The sequence below is a fragment of the Salvelinus namaycush genome, chromosome 20 (assembly GCF_016432855.1).
Source record: "Salvelinus namaycush isolate Seneca chromosome 20, SaNama_1.0, whole genome shotgun sequence".
Taxonomy (NCBI): Eukaryota; Metazoa; Chordata; class Actinopteri; order Salmoniformes; family Salmonidae; genus Salvelinus; species Salvelinus namaycush.
Genome location: NC_052326.1, coordinates 19,190,453 through 19,205,984, shown reverse-complemented (window position 1 = coordinate 19,205,984; position 15,532 = coordinate 19,190,453). Strand labels below are relative to the sequence as shown.

Sequence of the window (15,532 nt, the reverse complement as noted above, 5' to 3'; positions counted from 1 at the left end):
AGGAAGGCTGCCGTTACAGGCCTGGTCTTTCTGCCATGTCTCTATGGTGTTGTTTGCCTGAGTCAGACTGCCTGCATGGGGAGAGGGACTGTGCTGTGGTATTGGCCATGTAGGAACAGTCACAGCATGTAACCCCATGGAGAAGGTCCCCAGGGGACAGAGTTGCAGGCTTTAACAGACAATTATTAATAATGAAACTATAATTCCCATGGTCACGCTCTCCATCTTTCTCTTTCTGCCTCCCTTCCTATCTCTTTTTCTCCTAACCCCCCGTCTCTATCTTTGAAGCCATCTCTCTCCCTCTCTCTGTCGTTCTTGGCAGAGGGCTGTCTTAGGTAGGCTGATTTGGCGCATGACTCTGCTTAAATAAAACCCCAGTGCAGATACAGTCATTCAGAGCTCTCTGTGGTTTGCCATCTGCCAAAAACATGATTTTTTTTAAGAAAAGAGGGGCAGTGGGAGAGAACTCAAAGGATTGTGGTAGATGTACTATGCCTCACATGGTGAGTGCGAACAGAGGAACAGAGGAAGACAGTGGGTGGTTACGACACATCAGAGTGGGAGTCAACGGAGGTGGCTGAGACCTGGGGCCTCATTTATCGAAGATGCGTGCGTACCATAAAAGACTCTAAACCTTGCGTGCACTATTTTTCCCCGCAGAGGTTGGTATTTATCCATTTTGAACTTGACGGTAAAGTGTGCGTATCGTCACGCAAAACTCAGACCTTGCGTTCGTACAACTTCTAGTGGTTGGTCAATTGTATTCCAAGCAAATATTGTTATTTTGAAGGGAATTATAAAAATGGTTGGTTAATAAAAACATTATAGCATACGTCTAATGATAAAACAGATGCATTGGCCGTTGGTGAGGAGTCCACATGGCAGCATGTGTTTCTTTTACTTGTATTATATGGGTCTAAATCATGATCACATTGCAGGACATGTCTCTGCTTTTGTGACATGAATGGTTTATTCCCGCTACACAACAATTATTAACCTACCATTTATCCATCTCACATTTAATAGCCAAATATGCTCGAAAGTAAATAGACCGGTAAATAGTAAATTGTTAAAATAGACAATCAAACTTGCAGAATGCGCTGCAGTGTTTGACACTCGCTATAGGTGGCATGTATTTTTTGTTTGAAAAAGACCACTGCAAAAGATTCAAACAGTCTGCCCACACCTCTACATAAGTGTGATAAAATTTGCCAATGCGCTTTCTTTTACAAACTGTCATGGCCCCGTTCCAACATCTCCAAATCATACAGCAAATGAGGGTGTTTTTATTACCATAAAAGGTGAATGGAGGGTGTAGGGCTCGCTCACGAGCGCAGAAATATAGTATGGCTCTGATTTATCAATGAAAACATGCATATATGTATAAATCCTAAGAATTTGTTGCGGAAGCAAATCCACGTATGTCAGAATTTACTCCGAAATGGACGCATGGTTGAAAAATGAAGACCATGGACTTAGTGGGTCACAGAAGAACAAATGAGTGCCATGGGAGGGTGAGGAAGGAAGGAAGGTAACAGGGAAGGTTGCACCTGTAACTGTTAGATTAGTCTCTGATGCTATTTACAATGATGTCCTGCAGGAGGGGTCTTCCTAGTCTCTCCACGTGGGGAGAAAAGGAAAGGACACCATTGAAGTGTGTTGAAGCTCAGTGTGGGGCTTTGTCCCAATACTTAAAGATGGCTTCCTTTCCTTGTCCCCCCCTGCTGAGTGCCAGGAAAAAGATAGCAATCCTGTTTTTAACACTCCTTTCAACCTTTCTGTGAGATGAAATAATGACGCAGGGAAATTATGTGTATTTTTGCATCTTCCTCCATCTCTCAGTAGTGCTAATCACAGTCATTTTCTCCCTACTTTACCTGCTGCTCTGCTGCTCACAGACATGGACTATCTGTCACCCTGTTTCAGCTGTGTTTTAAAAACATATTCTGAGTGCCTGAGTGCGGGCCTGTTTGGCTAGTTGTATGACCTACATAGTTATAGAGTCCATTGACGTCATGTGTATTGCTCCTCCGGCTCAGGTCAAACAGACTTCTGATTGACTCTGATTGTTCTCACCATATGAGATTGTACTCACTCTACAAGAAATTGTCTTTCTCCCCCCCTCTCTCTCTCTCTTTCTCTCTCCTCTCTTTCCCCCTCTCTATCCCCCCTCTCTATCCTCCCTCTCCCCCCTCTCTCTCCTCTCTCTCCCCCTCTGTATCCTCCCTCTCCCCCCTCTCTCTCCTCTCTCTCTCCCTCTCTTTCCCTCCTCTCTCTCCTCTCTCTCTCCCTCTCGCTCTGCCCTCCCCTTTCTTTCTGTAACTACTGTTTTCTCTCTTTGTTGGGTGAAAGGATCAGAGGGTGTTGAATCAATGTTACATTTCAATGTATTAGATATTACCCAGGCTCTAATGTGTGTCTCCTGCTCCTCTCTCCTCTCCTGTTGTCAGGTGGGACTGAAAGACAACCCAGCAGTGGACCCCATTATCCATGGCCTGAGGGGCGTAGTCCATCATGGTGAGTGACACTTCCATCACCCAATCATTCCAGGAGGGACTATGAATTGACCAGTCATTGACCAACATTTGTTCATTGAGGATAACAACATTATTTTTGCAAGGTTGCATGTAACACCGTAAAAGCTCATCCCCTTTTCATTCGTGTTTCAGTCATTGGGTAGTCAATTTTTTTTGCAACCGCCTAATTATATCGAACATACCCCAGGTTGCCCCCAGGAGTCCCGACAGACAAAATAAACTATTAGGAATATTCATGTTGGTTCTGCCCACAATTTTTAGCAGATCTGCAAGAGACAATTCAAGCCTTGTCTGAATGAGACCAGAGGGATATGGGTGTGTCCCTGGTGTAGTGATTATAGTTGGGTAATTGTTTGAACTCTGATATGAGATAAAGCTGATAAATCTGACAGGAATTGTGTTATAAGGGTGAAGGCTTAAGGCACTCGACAGGCTAAGATAAAGACTGCTCTGATCTTTGATTCACTGAGCTCTCACTGATGTAGAAGGACTGTGGAACTTTGAAATACTGATACATTAAGAATGTGTCTTACAGACAGAGCCATATCTGTATCGTAAAACAATGCAGAACTATATTGTCAGATGGTGATGATGATGGTAATGACAATAATGATGATGATGATACAATCTTCGTTGCCACGTTATTTTTAGTGTAACCAGTGAAAGCCATCATCATCAATATCATAATTATCCTCCACCGTCAATTTCACAATGACAGTCACCATGACAGTCACAATGATAGTCCCGTTGTCTTCCTGTCTTTGATGCCATGTGTTATTGCTGAGGGCTCTGGCGGTGTCCTGTGGTGAGAGGGTGGAGATATGATGGGACTAGAGAGGAGGAGAGAGGGAGTGTGACGGGAAACGGGAAATGGGAGGGAACGTGAGGGAGGAAAGGAGAGAGGGAGTGTGATGATGGCAGTATAAAGGAGGAGGGACTCTGAGGCAGGAGAGGAGAAGGGGAGGTAGTGTGAATGGAGAGAAGAGGATAGAAGGGAGTGTGCTGGTGGAAGACAAAAAGGAGGGAGGGAATGTGACTGGAGAAGAGAGAGAGAAAGAGCTAAGGTTGGGAGAGAGGAGGCAGACTGTGGCGTGCCCAGGGCCAGGCAGCGTGACGGGGGGTGAGATATGCACTGTCTTTATCCGAGACAGATATGACCGTGGGGTCCCCCGCCTCCCTCATCTCCCCCTTTCCTCCCCCGCTGACAGGCCTGTCTCTTGCTGTCTCCCAGTTGTGAATGAAGAGATGTATTTTAAGCTCTGCCGCCCCCAGACGGGGAGGGGACAGGCACGGAGGGAGGGAGAGGAGGGAGTAAGAGGGAGGGAGGGAGGGAGACTCAATATTTATGGATTTGAATTAAGCATTCTCATGCACACACATACTCACAAACTTCCAGCAAACAAATAGCAAAACACATGCTAACTTCTACACAAGTATTCCTTCCAACACAGTGTTTCCCCTATATTCATTTAGCAGCGCCACACCTCCACTGCTAAATTGTTGGCGCCACTGAAAAACATAAATAATATATATATGTTTTTTTTTTTCTGCCGAGACTTTTAAGATCACAGGGACAAGTTACAACAAGTTACATATCTTCCTCAGATTCTCATCAGATCGTTTCAGAAACCTAAAATGTAACTACACTGAACCAAAAAAATAATGCAACCATTTCTAAGATTTTACTGAGTTACAGTTCATTAGGTCCTAATCTATGGATTTCATATGACTGGGAATACAGATATGCATCTGTTGGTCACAGATACCTTAAAGAAAGGATGGGGCGTGGGTCAGAAAATCAGTCCGTATCTGGTGTGACCACCATTTGCCTCATGCAGCGGGACACATCTTCTTCGCATAGAGAAATTAACATTAAATTCTCTGGCAACAGCCCTGGTGGACATTCCTGCAGTCAGTATGCCAATTGTATGCTCCCTCTAAACATGAGACATTTGTGGCTTTGTGTTGGATTAAGGAAGGATCACATAATTCCATCCAGGTCAGTAGGAGGGAACAGCCAATGTATTATACTCTTGAGCACACATTCCATAACTGCATGTGGCAGTAAATCCCCAAATTGGCTTTATACCTGTTCAAACAACACACTCCAGGTGGCAGTACGCACCCTTTCAGTTTGTTTACCAACTCATAGAAGTAGTGGAAGAAGAACATTGACTACTTCAAAGTGGAGATGGCCTCAATAGCACTGCCCATGCTCACAGACGCCATAATGGTACAGATACAATGTTGCGTCCTCTAACTATCTCTATGAGCCAAACCTATTATGTAATGATTGTTAGCTATGAAACAGTAATGTTACGCTAGATCAATTATCTCTGGGGTTAGTATAGAATTGTCTGGTGATGTCATTGAGTTCAAGAGATGAAATGAAACAAAAGAAGAGAACATCATTTAATTTTCAGGCTTTTTTGTTAGAATGCCCCAGAAGTGACCTTCTCACAGTCGTCCAACAACCCCCCCCCCCCCCCCCCCCCCCCTTCACCCAACCAACCCTTCTCACAGTCGTTGCCACCGCTGCTGAAATAAATCCTAACACTGCAACACATCCTATCCCGTTCCCTGGGATCCATCCACACGTAGACGCACAAACAAACACTTGTTTGAAGTGTCAGAGGAAGATTTGTTGTGAGAACGTTGTGAAGCCATCCACTGTTTTCAATGGCTCTGTGTGTTTCCTGTGGCTCAAAGGAAGGCCTTTTAATTGTATTATTAATGTGGCGGCGACGGAGCTCATTCTGCTGGTATTTTAAGCACACGGGCCTGTGGAACAGGAAATCTGTCTGCTCAAGTAATCATCCATTAGGTTACTTAGTCTTAATATTTAATTATACGTCAAGGGCAGGTACAGAATCTAGGCGCAAAGACACGTCCTCAGGACACATATCAGGAGACATCAAGTGCTTACAGACACAGTTCTGAGTATCTGTGTGTGTGTGCTTGTGTGAGACCATGCATGTGTGTGTGTGTGTGTCTGTGTGTAGTTTACAGCTCAGATATCTCTTGTGCAGGAGATAGATGTTGCGAGTGGATTTAAGCTGGGGCCAGTCAACACATGCATGTACATTAAATGACACCCAAGGCATTGTCTGGCTTTAATCTTAACAGAACGCTGAAAATCCTTTGTTCATTCATTTCCTATTTGAATAAACACGATGAGTCCAGGAGACTCTGTAAGGTACACTCAGTACAGTGGGTGCCCATCTACACATGCAAATCATAGGCTACATTGGGTGCGTTCTCAGCCCTCTCCTGTTCTCCCTGTTCACCCATGACTGCGTGGCCATGCACGCCTCCAACTCAATCGTCAAGTTTGCAGACGACACTACAGTGGTAGGCTTGATTACCAACAACGACGAGACGGCCTACAGGGAGGAGATGAGGGCCCTTGGAGTGTAGTGTCAGGAAAATAACCTCACACTCAACGTCAACAAAACAAAGGAGATGATCGTGGACTTCAGGAAACAGCAGAGGGAGCACCCCCCTATCCACATCTACAGGACAGTAGTGGAGAAGGTGGAAAGTTAAGTTCCTCGGCGTACACATCTCGGACAAACTGAAATGGCACACCCACACAGACAGCGTGGTGAAGAAGGCGCAGCAGCGCCTCTTCAACTTCAGGAGGCTGAAGAAATTTAGCTTGTCACCTAAAACACTCACAAACTTTTACAGATGCACAATCGAGAGCATCCTGTCGGGCTGTATCACTGCCTGGTATGGCAACTGCTCCGCCCACAACCGCAAGCTCTCCAGAGGGTAGTGCAGTCTGCACAACGCATCACCGGGGGAAAACTACCTGCCCTCCAGGACACCTACACCACCCGATGTCACAGGAAGGCCAACAAGATCATCAAGGACAACAACCACCCGAGCCACTGCCTGTTCACCCTGCTATCATCCAGAAGGCGAGGTCAGTACAGGTGCATCAAAGCTGGGACTGAGAGACTGAAAAACAGCTTCTATCTCCAGGCCATCAGACTGTTAAACAGCCATCACTAACATTGAGTGGCTGCTGCCAACATACTGACTCAAATCTCTGGCCAATTTAATAAATATAATTAATGGATTTAATAAAGGTATCACTAGTCACTTTAAATAACGCCACTTAATAATGTTTTCATATCCTACATTACTCATCTCATATGTATATACTGTATTCTATACCATCTACTGCATCTTGCCTATGCCGCACGGCCATCGCTCATCCATATATTTATATGTACATATTTATCCCTTTACATTTTTGTGTATAAGGTAGTCGTTGTGAATTTGTTAGATTACTTGTTAGATATTACTGCACTGTTGGAACTAAAAGCACAAGCATTTCGCTACACTCGCATTAACATCTGCTAACCATGTGTATGTGACCAATAAAATTTCATTTGATTTGAATTATGCAGTAAGCCACAGACTTTTTTTTCTGTCTGAAGACGTGGGGATTTGAGCTGTGAAAAGGTACTGGGGCATAATATGAAGATTTAGGAGTGATTCAAGTATCTACTAATAAATACGTCCCAGCTGTATGATACAGTTGTGTCTTAATGATGGATATGAAGGAGGTAAAGTAGAGGGGGGCTGATGAGGTGACATACTGTACTCCCTTAACCCTGTACGTCATTGTATTCTCTTGCATGTACATTGTCCAGTGTTAGCTCAGTGTTAGCTCAGTGTTAGCCCAGTGTTAGTCCAGTGTTAGCTCAGTGTTAGCTCAGTGTTAGCCCAGTGTTAGTCCAGTGTTAGCTCAGTGTTAGTCCAGTGTTAGCTCAGTGTTAGTCCAGTGTTAGCCCAGTGTTAGCCCAGTGTTAGCTCAGTGTTAGTCCAGTGTTAGCCCAGTGTTAGCTCAGTGTTAGTCCAGTGTTAGCCCAGTGTTAGTCCAGTGTTAGCTCAGTGTTAGCCCAGTGTTAGCCCAGTGTTAGCCCAGTGTTAGTCCAGTGTTAGCCCAGTGTTAGTCCAGTGTTAGCCCAGTGTTAGCCCAGTGTTAGCTCAGTGTTAGTCCAGTGTTAGCCCAGTGTTAGCCCAGTGTTAGCTCAGTGTTAGTCCAGTGTTAGCTCAGTGTTAGTCCAGTGTTAGTCCAGTGTTAGCCCAGTGTTAGGCATTGTTTGCTCAGTGAAGCGTTCTTTCTCAGTGGTCTCCCGTGACAGTGCTGAAATGAACTCCCCGCTCCTCACTAGCATTACAAGTCTATTAATTCAGCGTCTCACAGTGGCTTTGAAGTCTCCACTGACTCGGCACTCTCCAACCCTGATTGGAAATGAATTTATAAAGGCTGAAATAGCTTACTGTACAGTCGACTACAGTACAGCATGTGAACCTAACTAGTGTTACAGCTGTGGTAGAAGCAGTAGTATAGTGCCTTCCCTGCTACTGTGCCTGCTTCTATCTGTCCTCTATTCTCCAGCAGTGGCTTTAATCCCCCAGCTCTCCCATTCACGTCCAATCTGATGCAGCTCCGTGGTGCATTGCTAGCACGCTAAGCCCCTTTTTCACCCCTGCTCAATAGGATTCCCAGTTTAGTTATGTATTGAAAATGTGGGCCAGGAGGATTCATACAGCCATTTTGTTTTGTTTCCTCGCCACATCTTTGGAGGTTATTTACATTGTTATCTCTATTGTAGAGGGGTTGGGGGTAGACTCCTCATTGTTGGTCAAGAAAAGTTATGGCACAAGAGGTTTGCCTCCTCTCTCTTTATCTCTATCCTGGGCAAAGTGTGGATGCCATTGTTGTCTTTGACTGGTAAGCATTGCCATCACAAAAGGATTTTGGAAGGAAATGGGCGGTTTTGTCCTCAGTCGGATTGATCAGCTATAGAGGGGTATTTGTTTCAAGCTTGAGTTGTCAATTGGGTTCTGATGTAGCCTGGGACACTGGGGCCAGATCCAGTGGTTACGCACAGCAGCTCTGACTCAGGCCTGGTTGAATAATCCTTATGGCAGCCAAACTAGACGACTTACATCAGTACTAGAGGGTTATACCTAAATCCCCATGACCCTGTTTATTCCATTTTCTCATTCCCAAGCATCGTAGTATAGAGATATACTACGTGTTTATAGTGGCTGTATGTGATGTGACTGAATGGTCAATACTGATTCCTTGTGTCACTGTGCTTGTTCTCCCCCAGAGAAAGAAACCTTCCTGGAGCCCTTTGTTCTGAGGGATCTGTTGCCGTCATCATTGGGGAGTTACTATCGCTACACAGGCTCTCTCACCACCCCACCCTGCAGCAAGGTGGTAGAGTGGATCGTCTTCAACAGACCTGTGTTCCTCTCCTACAAACAGGTGAGTCACTTTATCTCTCGCTCGCTCGCTCACTGACGGTGTGCGTTTCTCTCTCTCTCTCTCTCTCTCTCTCTCTCTCTCTCTCTCTCTCTCTCTCTCTCTCTCTCTCTCTCTCTCTCTCTCTTTCTCACACACACAACACACTGACTTATTTCCTTTGACTAATGGCCTCCTTCTTCCAGGAGCTGTAATTTTCTCACATAGCTAATGTGTGATGTTTGTATTTGGGACTGGGTTGAGACAAACATGGCTAGTAATGTGATGGTGCAGTTTCTGACCTCGCTGGGTCCTTCTCTCCTCCCCAACAGTCCAGGGAACATTTGTCAAACTTACATTCTAATGAGGCCAAATGAGTTTACTTAAGAGTGCGGCTGGAAGAAGCCAAATGTGTAAGAAGTATTGGCTTTATATAAGGGGACACAGCAGGAGAGGAAGAGAGAAAGAGAGAGAAATAGAGATTGGGAGAAAGAAGATGGGAGAGAAAAAGGGCTAGAGATGGAGAGGTAAAGAGAGAAAGAAGGAGAGGAAGAGGAGGAAAAGTACTGTGAGAGAGGGAATGTGTGGGCTGTGATGTTGAGGGGTGGTCGAGCGTTGCCCCCTGTGAGCGTGCTCGGTGGCAGACCGTGTTTATCTGCCAAAGCTTAGTCAAGGACCAGACAGCTCAAAAGCTGTGGAGGAGAGGTGCTGGCTCTGGGCCCACAGAGATAGGTCACTCATACATAAAGCTTTATACCACTTGAATACCACTAGCTCACCGCTAGTCAGCTTCATATTCCCCTTACATACTGTCTGGCTAAATCACATACTGTCTGGCTAAATCACATACTGTCTGGCTAAATCACATACTGGCTGCTACATAGAGCTGCTACATAGAGCTGCTACATAGAGCTGCTCTCATAGAGCTCAGCTGAAGACAAACCACCCATAAGCAACAGCATATCCTACTGCTGAATGCAAAATGGCACACTGGTACATAGGTCTATGCACCCTTAAAAGCTAGCAGAAAGGTGGGGGGTCACAGCAGCTGCATGCACAGTACGGCTAGCAATAAGACTATCACATACACTTAAAACCTGTATAAAACCAGCATTACATTCACTGTCTGCATACAGCTCGAAAAAACTGTTCTTCACACACACAGCCAGAAGAAGATAGGCATACCTTCGCTATTATAACCTACTGTAAAGTGAACAAAGTTTCTAATAGGGGACATTACCATATTCTGTAGAAGGATCATTTAAAATGAGCAAATGTTATTTTACTCTTGAATACAATGATAAATGGCAGACATGTTTTACAATAGGGTGTTTATGAGAGCTCAAGGTGAATGGTGCTTCTTCACCAGAAGACAGCAGGTGTCTCATAGCAGAGTAGAGGGGATTTGTCTGTTGTCATCCTCTGAATTAGAAGAGAACAGAGAGGCAGAGTAGAGAAGATGAAAAGCAGCATGGAGGAACTCTGAGCCTGACCTTTCGGATTATTTGATTTTGCCTGAGATCCAGTCAACAATGAATAATGTTCTGGGATATATATGGAATATACAATGGGGGTTTTCACAGCACCTCTACAGAGCTTCCTGGTATAAGAAGTATTTTTTTAGACTCTCCTGAGAGGCGGAGACCTAGCTAGCTACCCTGATCGACACATGAGAGGTGATGGAAAATCAGGGAGATGCTTGAGTCGTGTTGATGAACAGGACAGGGACTTACAGGGGCTCTATCCATCCAGGCAGCTCTATCCATTACAGGGGCTCTATCCATGTCCATCCTTCCTGTCACTTTGATCCTTTATCATTACCGTTCCTATCCTTTATCCTCCGGATGTTTACCCCTGACCATTAGTCAATCTTTTTTATTTGATTTAACTCGGCTTTGAAGTCTATTGTTACCACCTTCCCTGTCCTGAGGTTTGAAGAAAACATCATTGGCCAAGATGAAAGAACATGGAAAGAAGACAGTGCACTCCCTCTCCCCTGTCTGTCTACGTCTTCATCTCTCGCCCTCCCTCTCTCTCTCCCTCCATCTCAGTCTTTTGTTCTTGATCAGTGGTGGAAGTAGGTCATTGGGAGTGACAGATGTAGCTTAAGGGTGGCTTTTAAAGCAGATCGATGCTCAGCTATTCCATAGCGACAGCTCCGCCTAAAATGCTTCCACTTGTAACATCTGGACTGTGTGAGTGTGTGCCACGCCAGGCCACTTAACCCTCTGCTTTCCCCATCACAGATGCCTTCCTCACTAGTCACAGAAGTGTGAGTGTGTGTGTGTGTGTGTGTTTGCGTGAGTGTGTGCGGCGTCACTCCTGGAAGGATTAGTCTCCAATCGCACTGTGATTTCCACACAAAGACAGAAATCCTCTGGCAGGCCTGGAAGAGATTTCAACCCGAATAAGCGGCTTTTTCAGGAGGGTGTTGCCATATTAGGGATTAGCAGATTCTAGTCTGATTAAGAGATTTGGTGGAGAGCAGCGTATTGCTTCGACACGGCCTGGCTTGAGCCTGTGCAGTCTGTGCCAGGGCTGGAGGCTACTGATGTTTAGCAGATCAGCCATGATGGCCAATGCAGCCTATAGAAGGGCTCAGCCTAAGGGACATCACATGTGGCCTGTCAAAGAATGGAAGATACGTTACTATTCTGCTGGAATACATCTTGCCTATAGTGTCAGATGAGAGAAATCTGTGGTACACACACACACACACACACACACACACACACACACACACACACACACACACACACACACACACACACACACACACACACACACACACACACACACACACACACACACACACACACACACACACACACACACACACACACCCACACACACCCTCCACAGCCACTGTAGGGGGTAGTCATTGAGCTGAGTATTCCCCAGGTCTCCAGTCTCAGTCTGCTTAGTAAACACACACAGAGCCGAGCAGACAGGGAAGTGTTCCAACCCTCTCTCTGTAACCATACCGACTGCTTGTTTATCCCACAACCTCACTCCCACTCCCTGACCAAATCACACACTGAGGAAATGAGACCATCCCTCCCTACATCTCTCTTTCTCTATCCGCTTTTTTTTCACTCTAAATCGACTGTGTGTTTTTCACATGATCAGTCTCAGCTCATGTTGTTTCTGTAGCCGTTAGCATGTCATCATGATGTTGATGGACAGACTTTGCACTCATCATCTTAAGCAGCTCTTAAACCGCTCGGCAGATTATTGCGATTATTTCCTGGGTCCCTGCTCCTGGTCAGATAGTGGTTATTCTGTGGTGGTGCTTGTTCTTCTCTGGGCTGAGGAGAGGAGAGGAGGGGGACAGCTGTTCATGTTTTTCTGTTTGCTTCGTGAACGCTATTCCCCTGATTAGGCTGGGCTAGCTTGGCCCTTCACGCCTCTTAGACTCTCAGCTAGGAACAAGATTACAGCATTACACATGTATGGGCAAAGGAAAATAGGATCTCACTGGGCATTGGCTGCTTGAAAGATGCCATGAACAAAACAAATCAGCTCATGAATCCAATTTTCCAGTTCACATGATGTCAGAGGTTTCAATATCCTCAACATGTATTATGGTCATTTCTCTCCTCCTTAAGGTGTGTGTTTTTCTGTCTTCCTCTCTCTATCTCTCTCTTTCTCTACCTCTCTCTTTCTCTACCTCTCTCTTTCTATATCTCTTTTAGCTGGAGGCGTTCTACTCCATCTTTACCACAGAGCAGCAGGACCATGTGAAGTCTGTGGAATACCTGAGGAGCAACTTCCGGCCAATCCAGAGCCTTGACAACCGTGACGTCTTCAAGTCCGCAGTCAGAGATGCCTGGCTACCTGACCTGACGGACAGCCTGGGCAACCCGTACGGAACAGAGGCATCCAAAGGTAAGGCAAGACCACACACATGATTTGATACTGCCCATCCTGGTTACAGTCCAATCCACATGCTTCTTATTCAAAGAAACACCAAGGTGAATAGTGTTAATTTTTAGACATTTCAGGAGACTTTTGAGTAAAATTGTATTCAAAGATTGGAGCACATTGTTGCTCTCCAGTGAACGCTTGCTCATACCAAAATGTGAATGCCTCAGATTCCCTGAGGTACAATCCAACATATCCTGACTCTGTCATTCTGGAATTTTCTCCGTTGGTTTGGGACAAACGAGGAGTGTTTCTCCCCTACCATACGGTACTGGGAGGCCCACGAGTGGCCAGTCTTTTACTGGCTCATTACTGGTTCCAGTACAACATGTCTCCCTACACAGCACGGAGTGTGGTTACACACTTTCACGTCTCCTGCGACCCTCTCACACAGTCAGCTAGCATCTGTCCCGAACTGCATGACCACACCATTCTGGCTGCTTGCCGTCCCCATCGTTTAGTTTTAATGTCAATATAGAAACTGAAGACACTCACATACATTCCCCCAACACACACACAAACACTGTACATGCACCTACACACATTACTGTAATGTACACAGACAATAAGAAGTGTGTCCTTGAAAGCTGCTGTTGTGCACATTTTCTGGGGGCGCATCCGTCAGGCTGAGGGGAGAAATGAACAGAACAGGAGAGGAGAAGAGAGGAAGGGAGCAGAGTGAAGACAGGCAGAATAACGGTGGGCCTGTAGAGGGACCTGCCATATGCCACCTATTCACTCTACTCCACAGCCCCTGCTGCATTACACACTCTGTCTGTGTGTGCGTGCATGCGTGCGTGCGTGCGTGCGTGCGTGCGTGCGTGCGTGCGTGCGTGTGTGTGTGTGTGTGTGTGTGTGTGTGTGTGTGTGTGTGTGTGTGTGTGTGTGTGTGTGTGTGTGTGTGTGTGCGTGCGCGTGCGTGCGTGCGTGCGTGTGTGCATATATGCGTGCACTTCAGTGCTTCCAAAACTGTACGACACAAGGAAAGCACAATCACAATGTGCTAGCTTCCTCAAGGAGCCCAGTAGAAAGGGAACGTTCCAATCCAGCACTCTTCCTCATAGCTCATTGTGTGTCACAACTGACAAATGACACAATTCCATCAAATCAAGAACAGACTGCAGCCTTTCTCTACCTCCAGCTCAATGTGTTGCTGGACCCGTGTGCCTCTCACCTCTGTGAAGCGATCAGCCTGAAAATTAATTTTGCTCTATGTTTTTAAGTGCAGGTGTGTGTGTGTGTGTGTGTGTGTGTGTGTGTGTGTGTGTGTGTGTGTGTGTGTGTGTGTGTGTGTGTGTGTGTGTGTGTGTGTGTGTGTGTGTGTGTGTGTGTGTGTGTGTGTGTGTGTGTGTGTGTGTGTATATGAATCGATATTCTATGTGTACATGTGTGTACATGTGTGTGTGCATGCTTTGCTCCATCCCCTCTGCCCTTGAAACACAAAGGGGAATGGTATGCAACAGTGCTTTGCAAATCAAATCAAATGTATTTATAAAGCCCTTCTTACATCAGCTGATATCTCAAAATGCTGTACAGAAACACAGCCTAAAACCCCAAACAGCAAGCAATGCAGGTGTAGAAGCACGGTGGCTAGGAAAAACTCCCTAGAAAGGCCAGAACCTAGGAAGAAAACTAGAGAGGAACCAGGATATGAGGGGTGGCCAGTCCTCTTCTGGCTGTGCCAGGTGGAGATTATAACAGAACATGGTCAAGATGTTCAAATGTTCATAGATGACCAGCAGGGTCAAATAATAATATTCACAGTGGTTGTCGAGGGTGCAACAGCACCTCAGGAGTAAATGTCAGTTGGCTTTTCAAAACTATTCCTTGCAAAAGTATTCATCCCCCTTGGCGTTTTTCCTATTTTGTTGCATTACAACCTGTAATTTAAATGTATTTTTATTTGGATTTCATGTAATGGACATACACAAAATAGTCCAAATTGGTGAAGTCAAATGGAAATAATTACTTGTTTCAAATAAAATAAAATAAATAAAAAAACGGAAAAGTGGTGCGTGCATATGTATTCACCCCCTTTGCTATGAAGCCCCTAAATAAGATCTGGTGCAATCAATTACCTTCAGTCACATAATTAGTTAAATAAAGGCCACCTGTGTGCAATCTAAGTGTCACATTATCTGTCACATGATCTCATTATATATACACTTGAAGTCGGAAGTTTACATACACCTTAGCCATATATTTTTAAACTCAGTTTTTCACAATTCCTGACATTTAAGTAAAAATTCCCTGTCTTAGGCCAGTTAGGGTCACCACTTTATTTTTAGAATGTGAAATATCAGAATAATAGTAGAGCGAATTATATATTTCAGCTTTTATTTCTTTCATCACATTCCCAGTGGGTCAGAAGTTTACATACACTCAATTAGTATTTGGTAGCATTGCTTTTAAATTGTTTAAATTGGGTCAAACATTTCGGGTAGCCTTCCACAAGCTTCCCACAATAAATTGGGTGAATTTTGGCCCATTCCTCCTGACAGAGCTGGTGTAACTGAGTCAGGTTTGTAGGCCTCCTTGCTCGCACACACTTTTTCAGTTCTGCCCACACATTTTCTATAGGATTGAGGTCAGGGCTTTGTGATAGCCACTCTAATACCTTGACCTTGTTGTCCTTAAGCCATTTTGCCTCAACTTTGGAAGTATGCTTGGGGTCATTGTCCATTTGGAAGACCCATTTGCGACCAAGCTTTAACTTCTAACTGATGTCTTGAAATGTTGCTTCAATATATCCACATAATTGTACTTCCTCATCATGCCATCTATATTGTGAAGTGCACCA

At 45.1% G+C, this 15,532-nt stretch overlaps 1 protein-coding gene across 1 annotated transcript in view; it reads left to right on the top strand.

Annotated features, from left to right (window-relative positions):
* The window catches only part of LOC120065619 (receptor-type tyrosine-protein phosphatase gamma-like), a 133,331-nt gene that overhangs the window by 69,227 nt on the left and 48,572 nt on the right, over positions 1–15,532 (top strand). Inside the window, exons 5-7 of the mRNA XM_039016675.1 lie at positions 2,451–2,517; positions 8,675–8,832; positions 12,504–12,696. Coding sequence (XP_038872603.1) covers positions 2,451–2,517; positions 8,675–8,832; positions 12,504–12,696 — 418 coding nt within the window. The remainder of the gene's footprint in view (positions 1–2,450; positions 2,518–8,674; positions 8,833–12,503; positions 12,697–15,532) is intronic.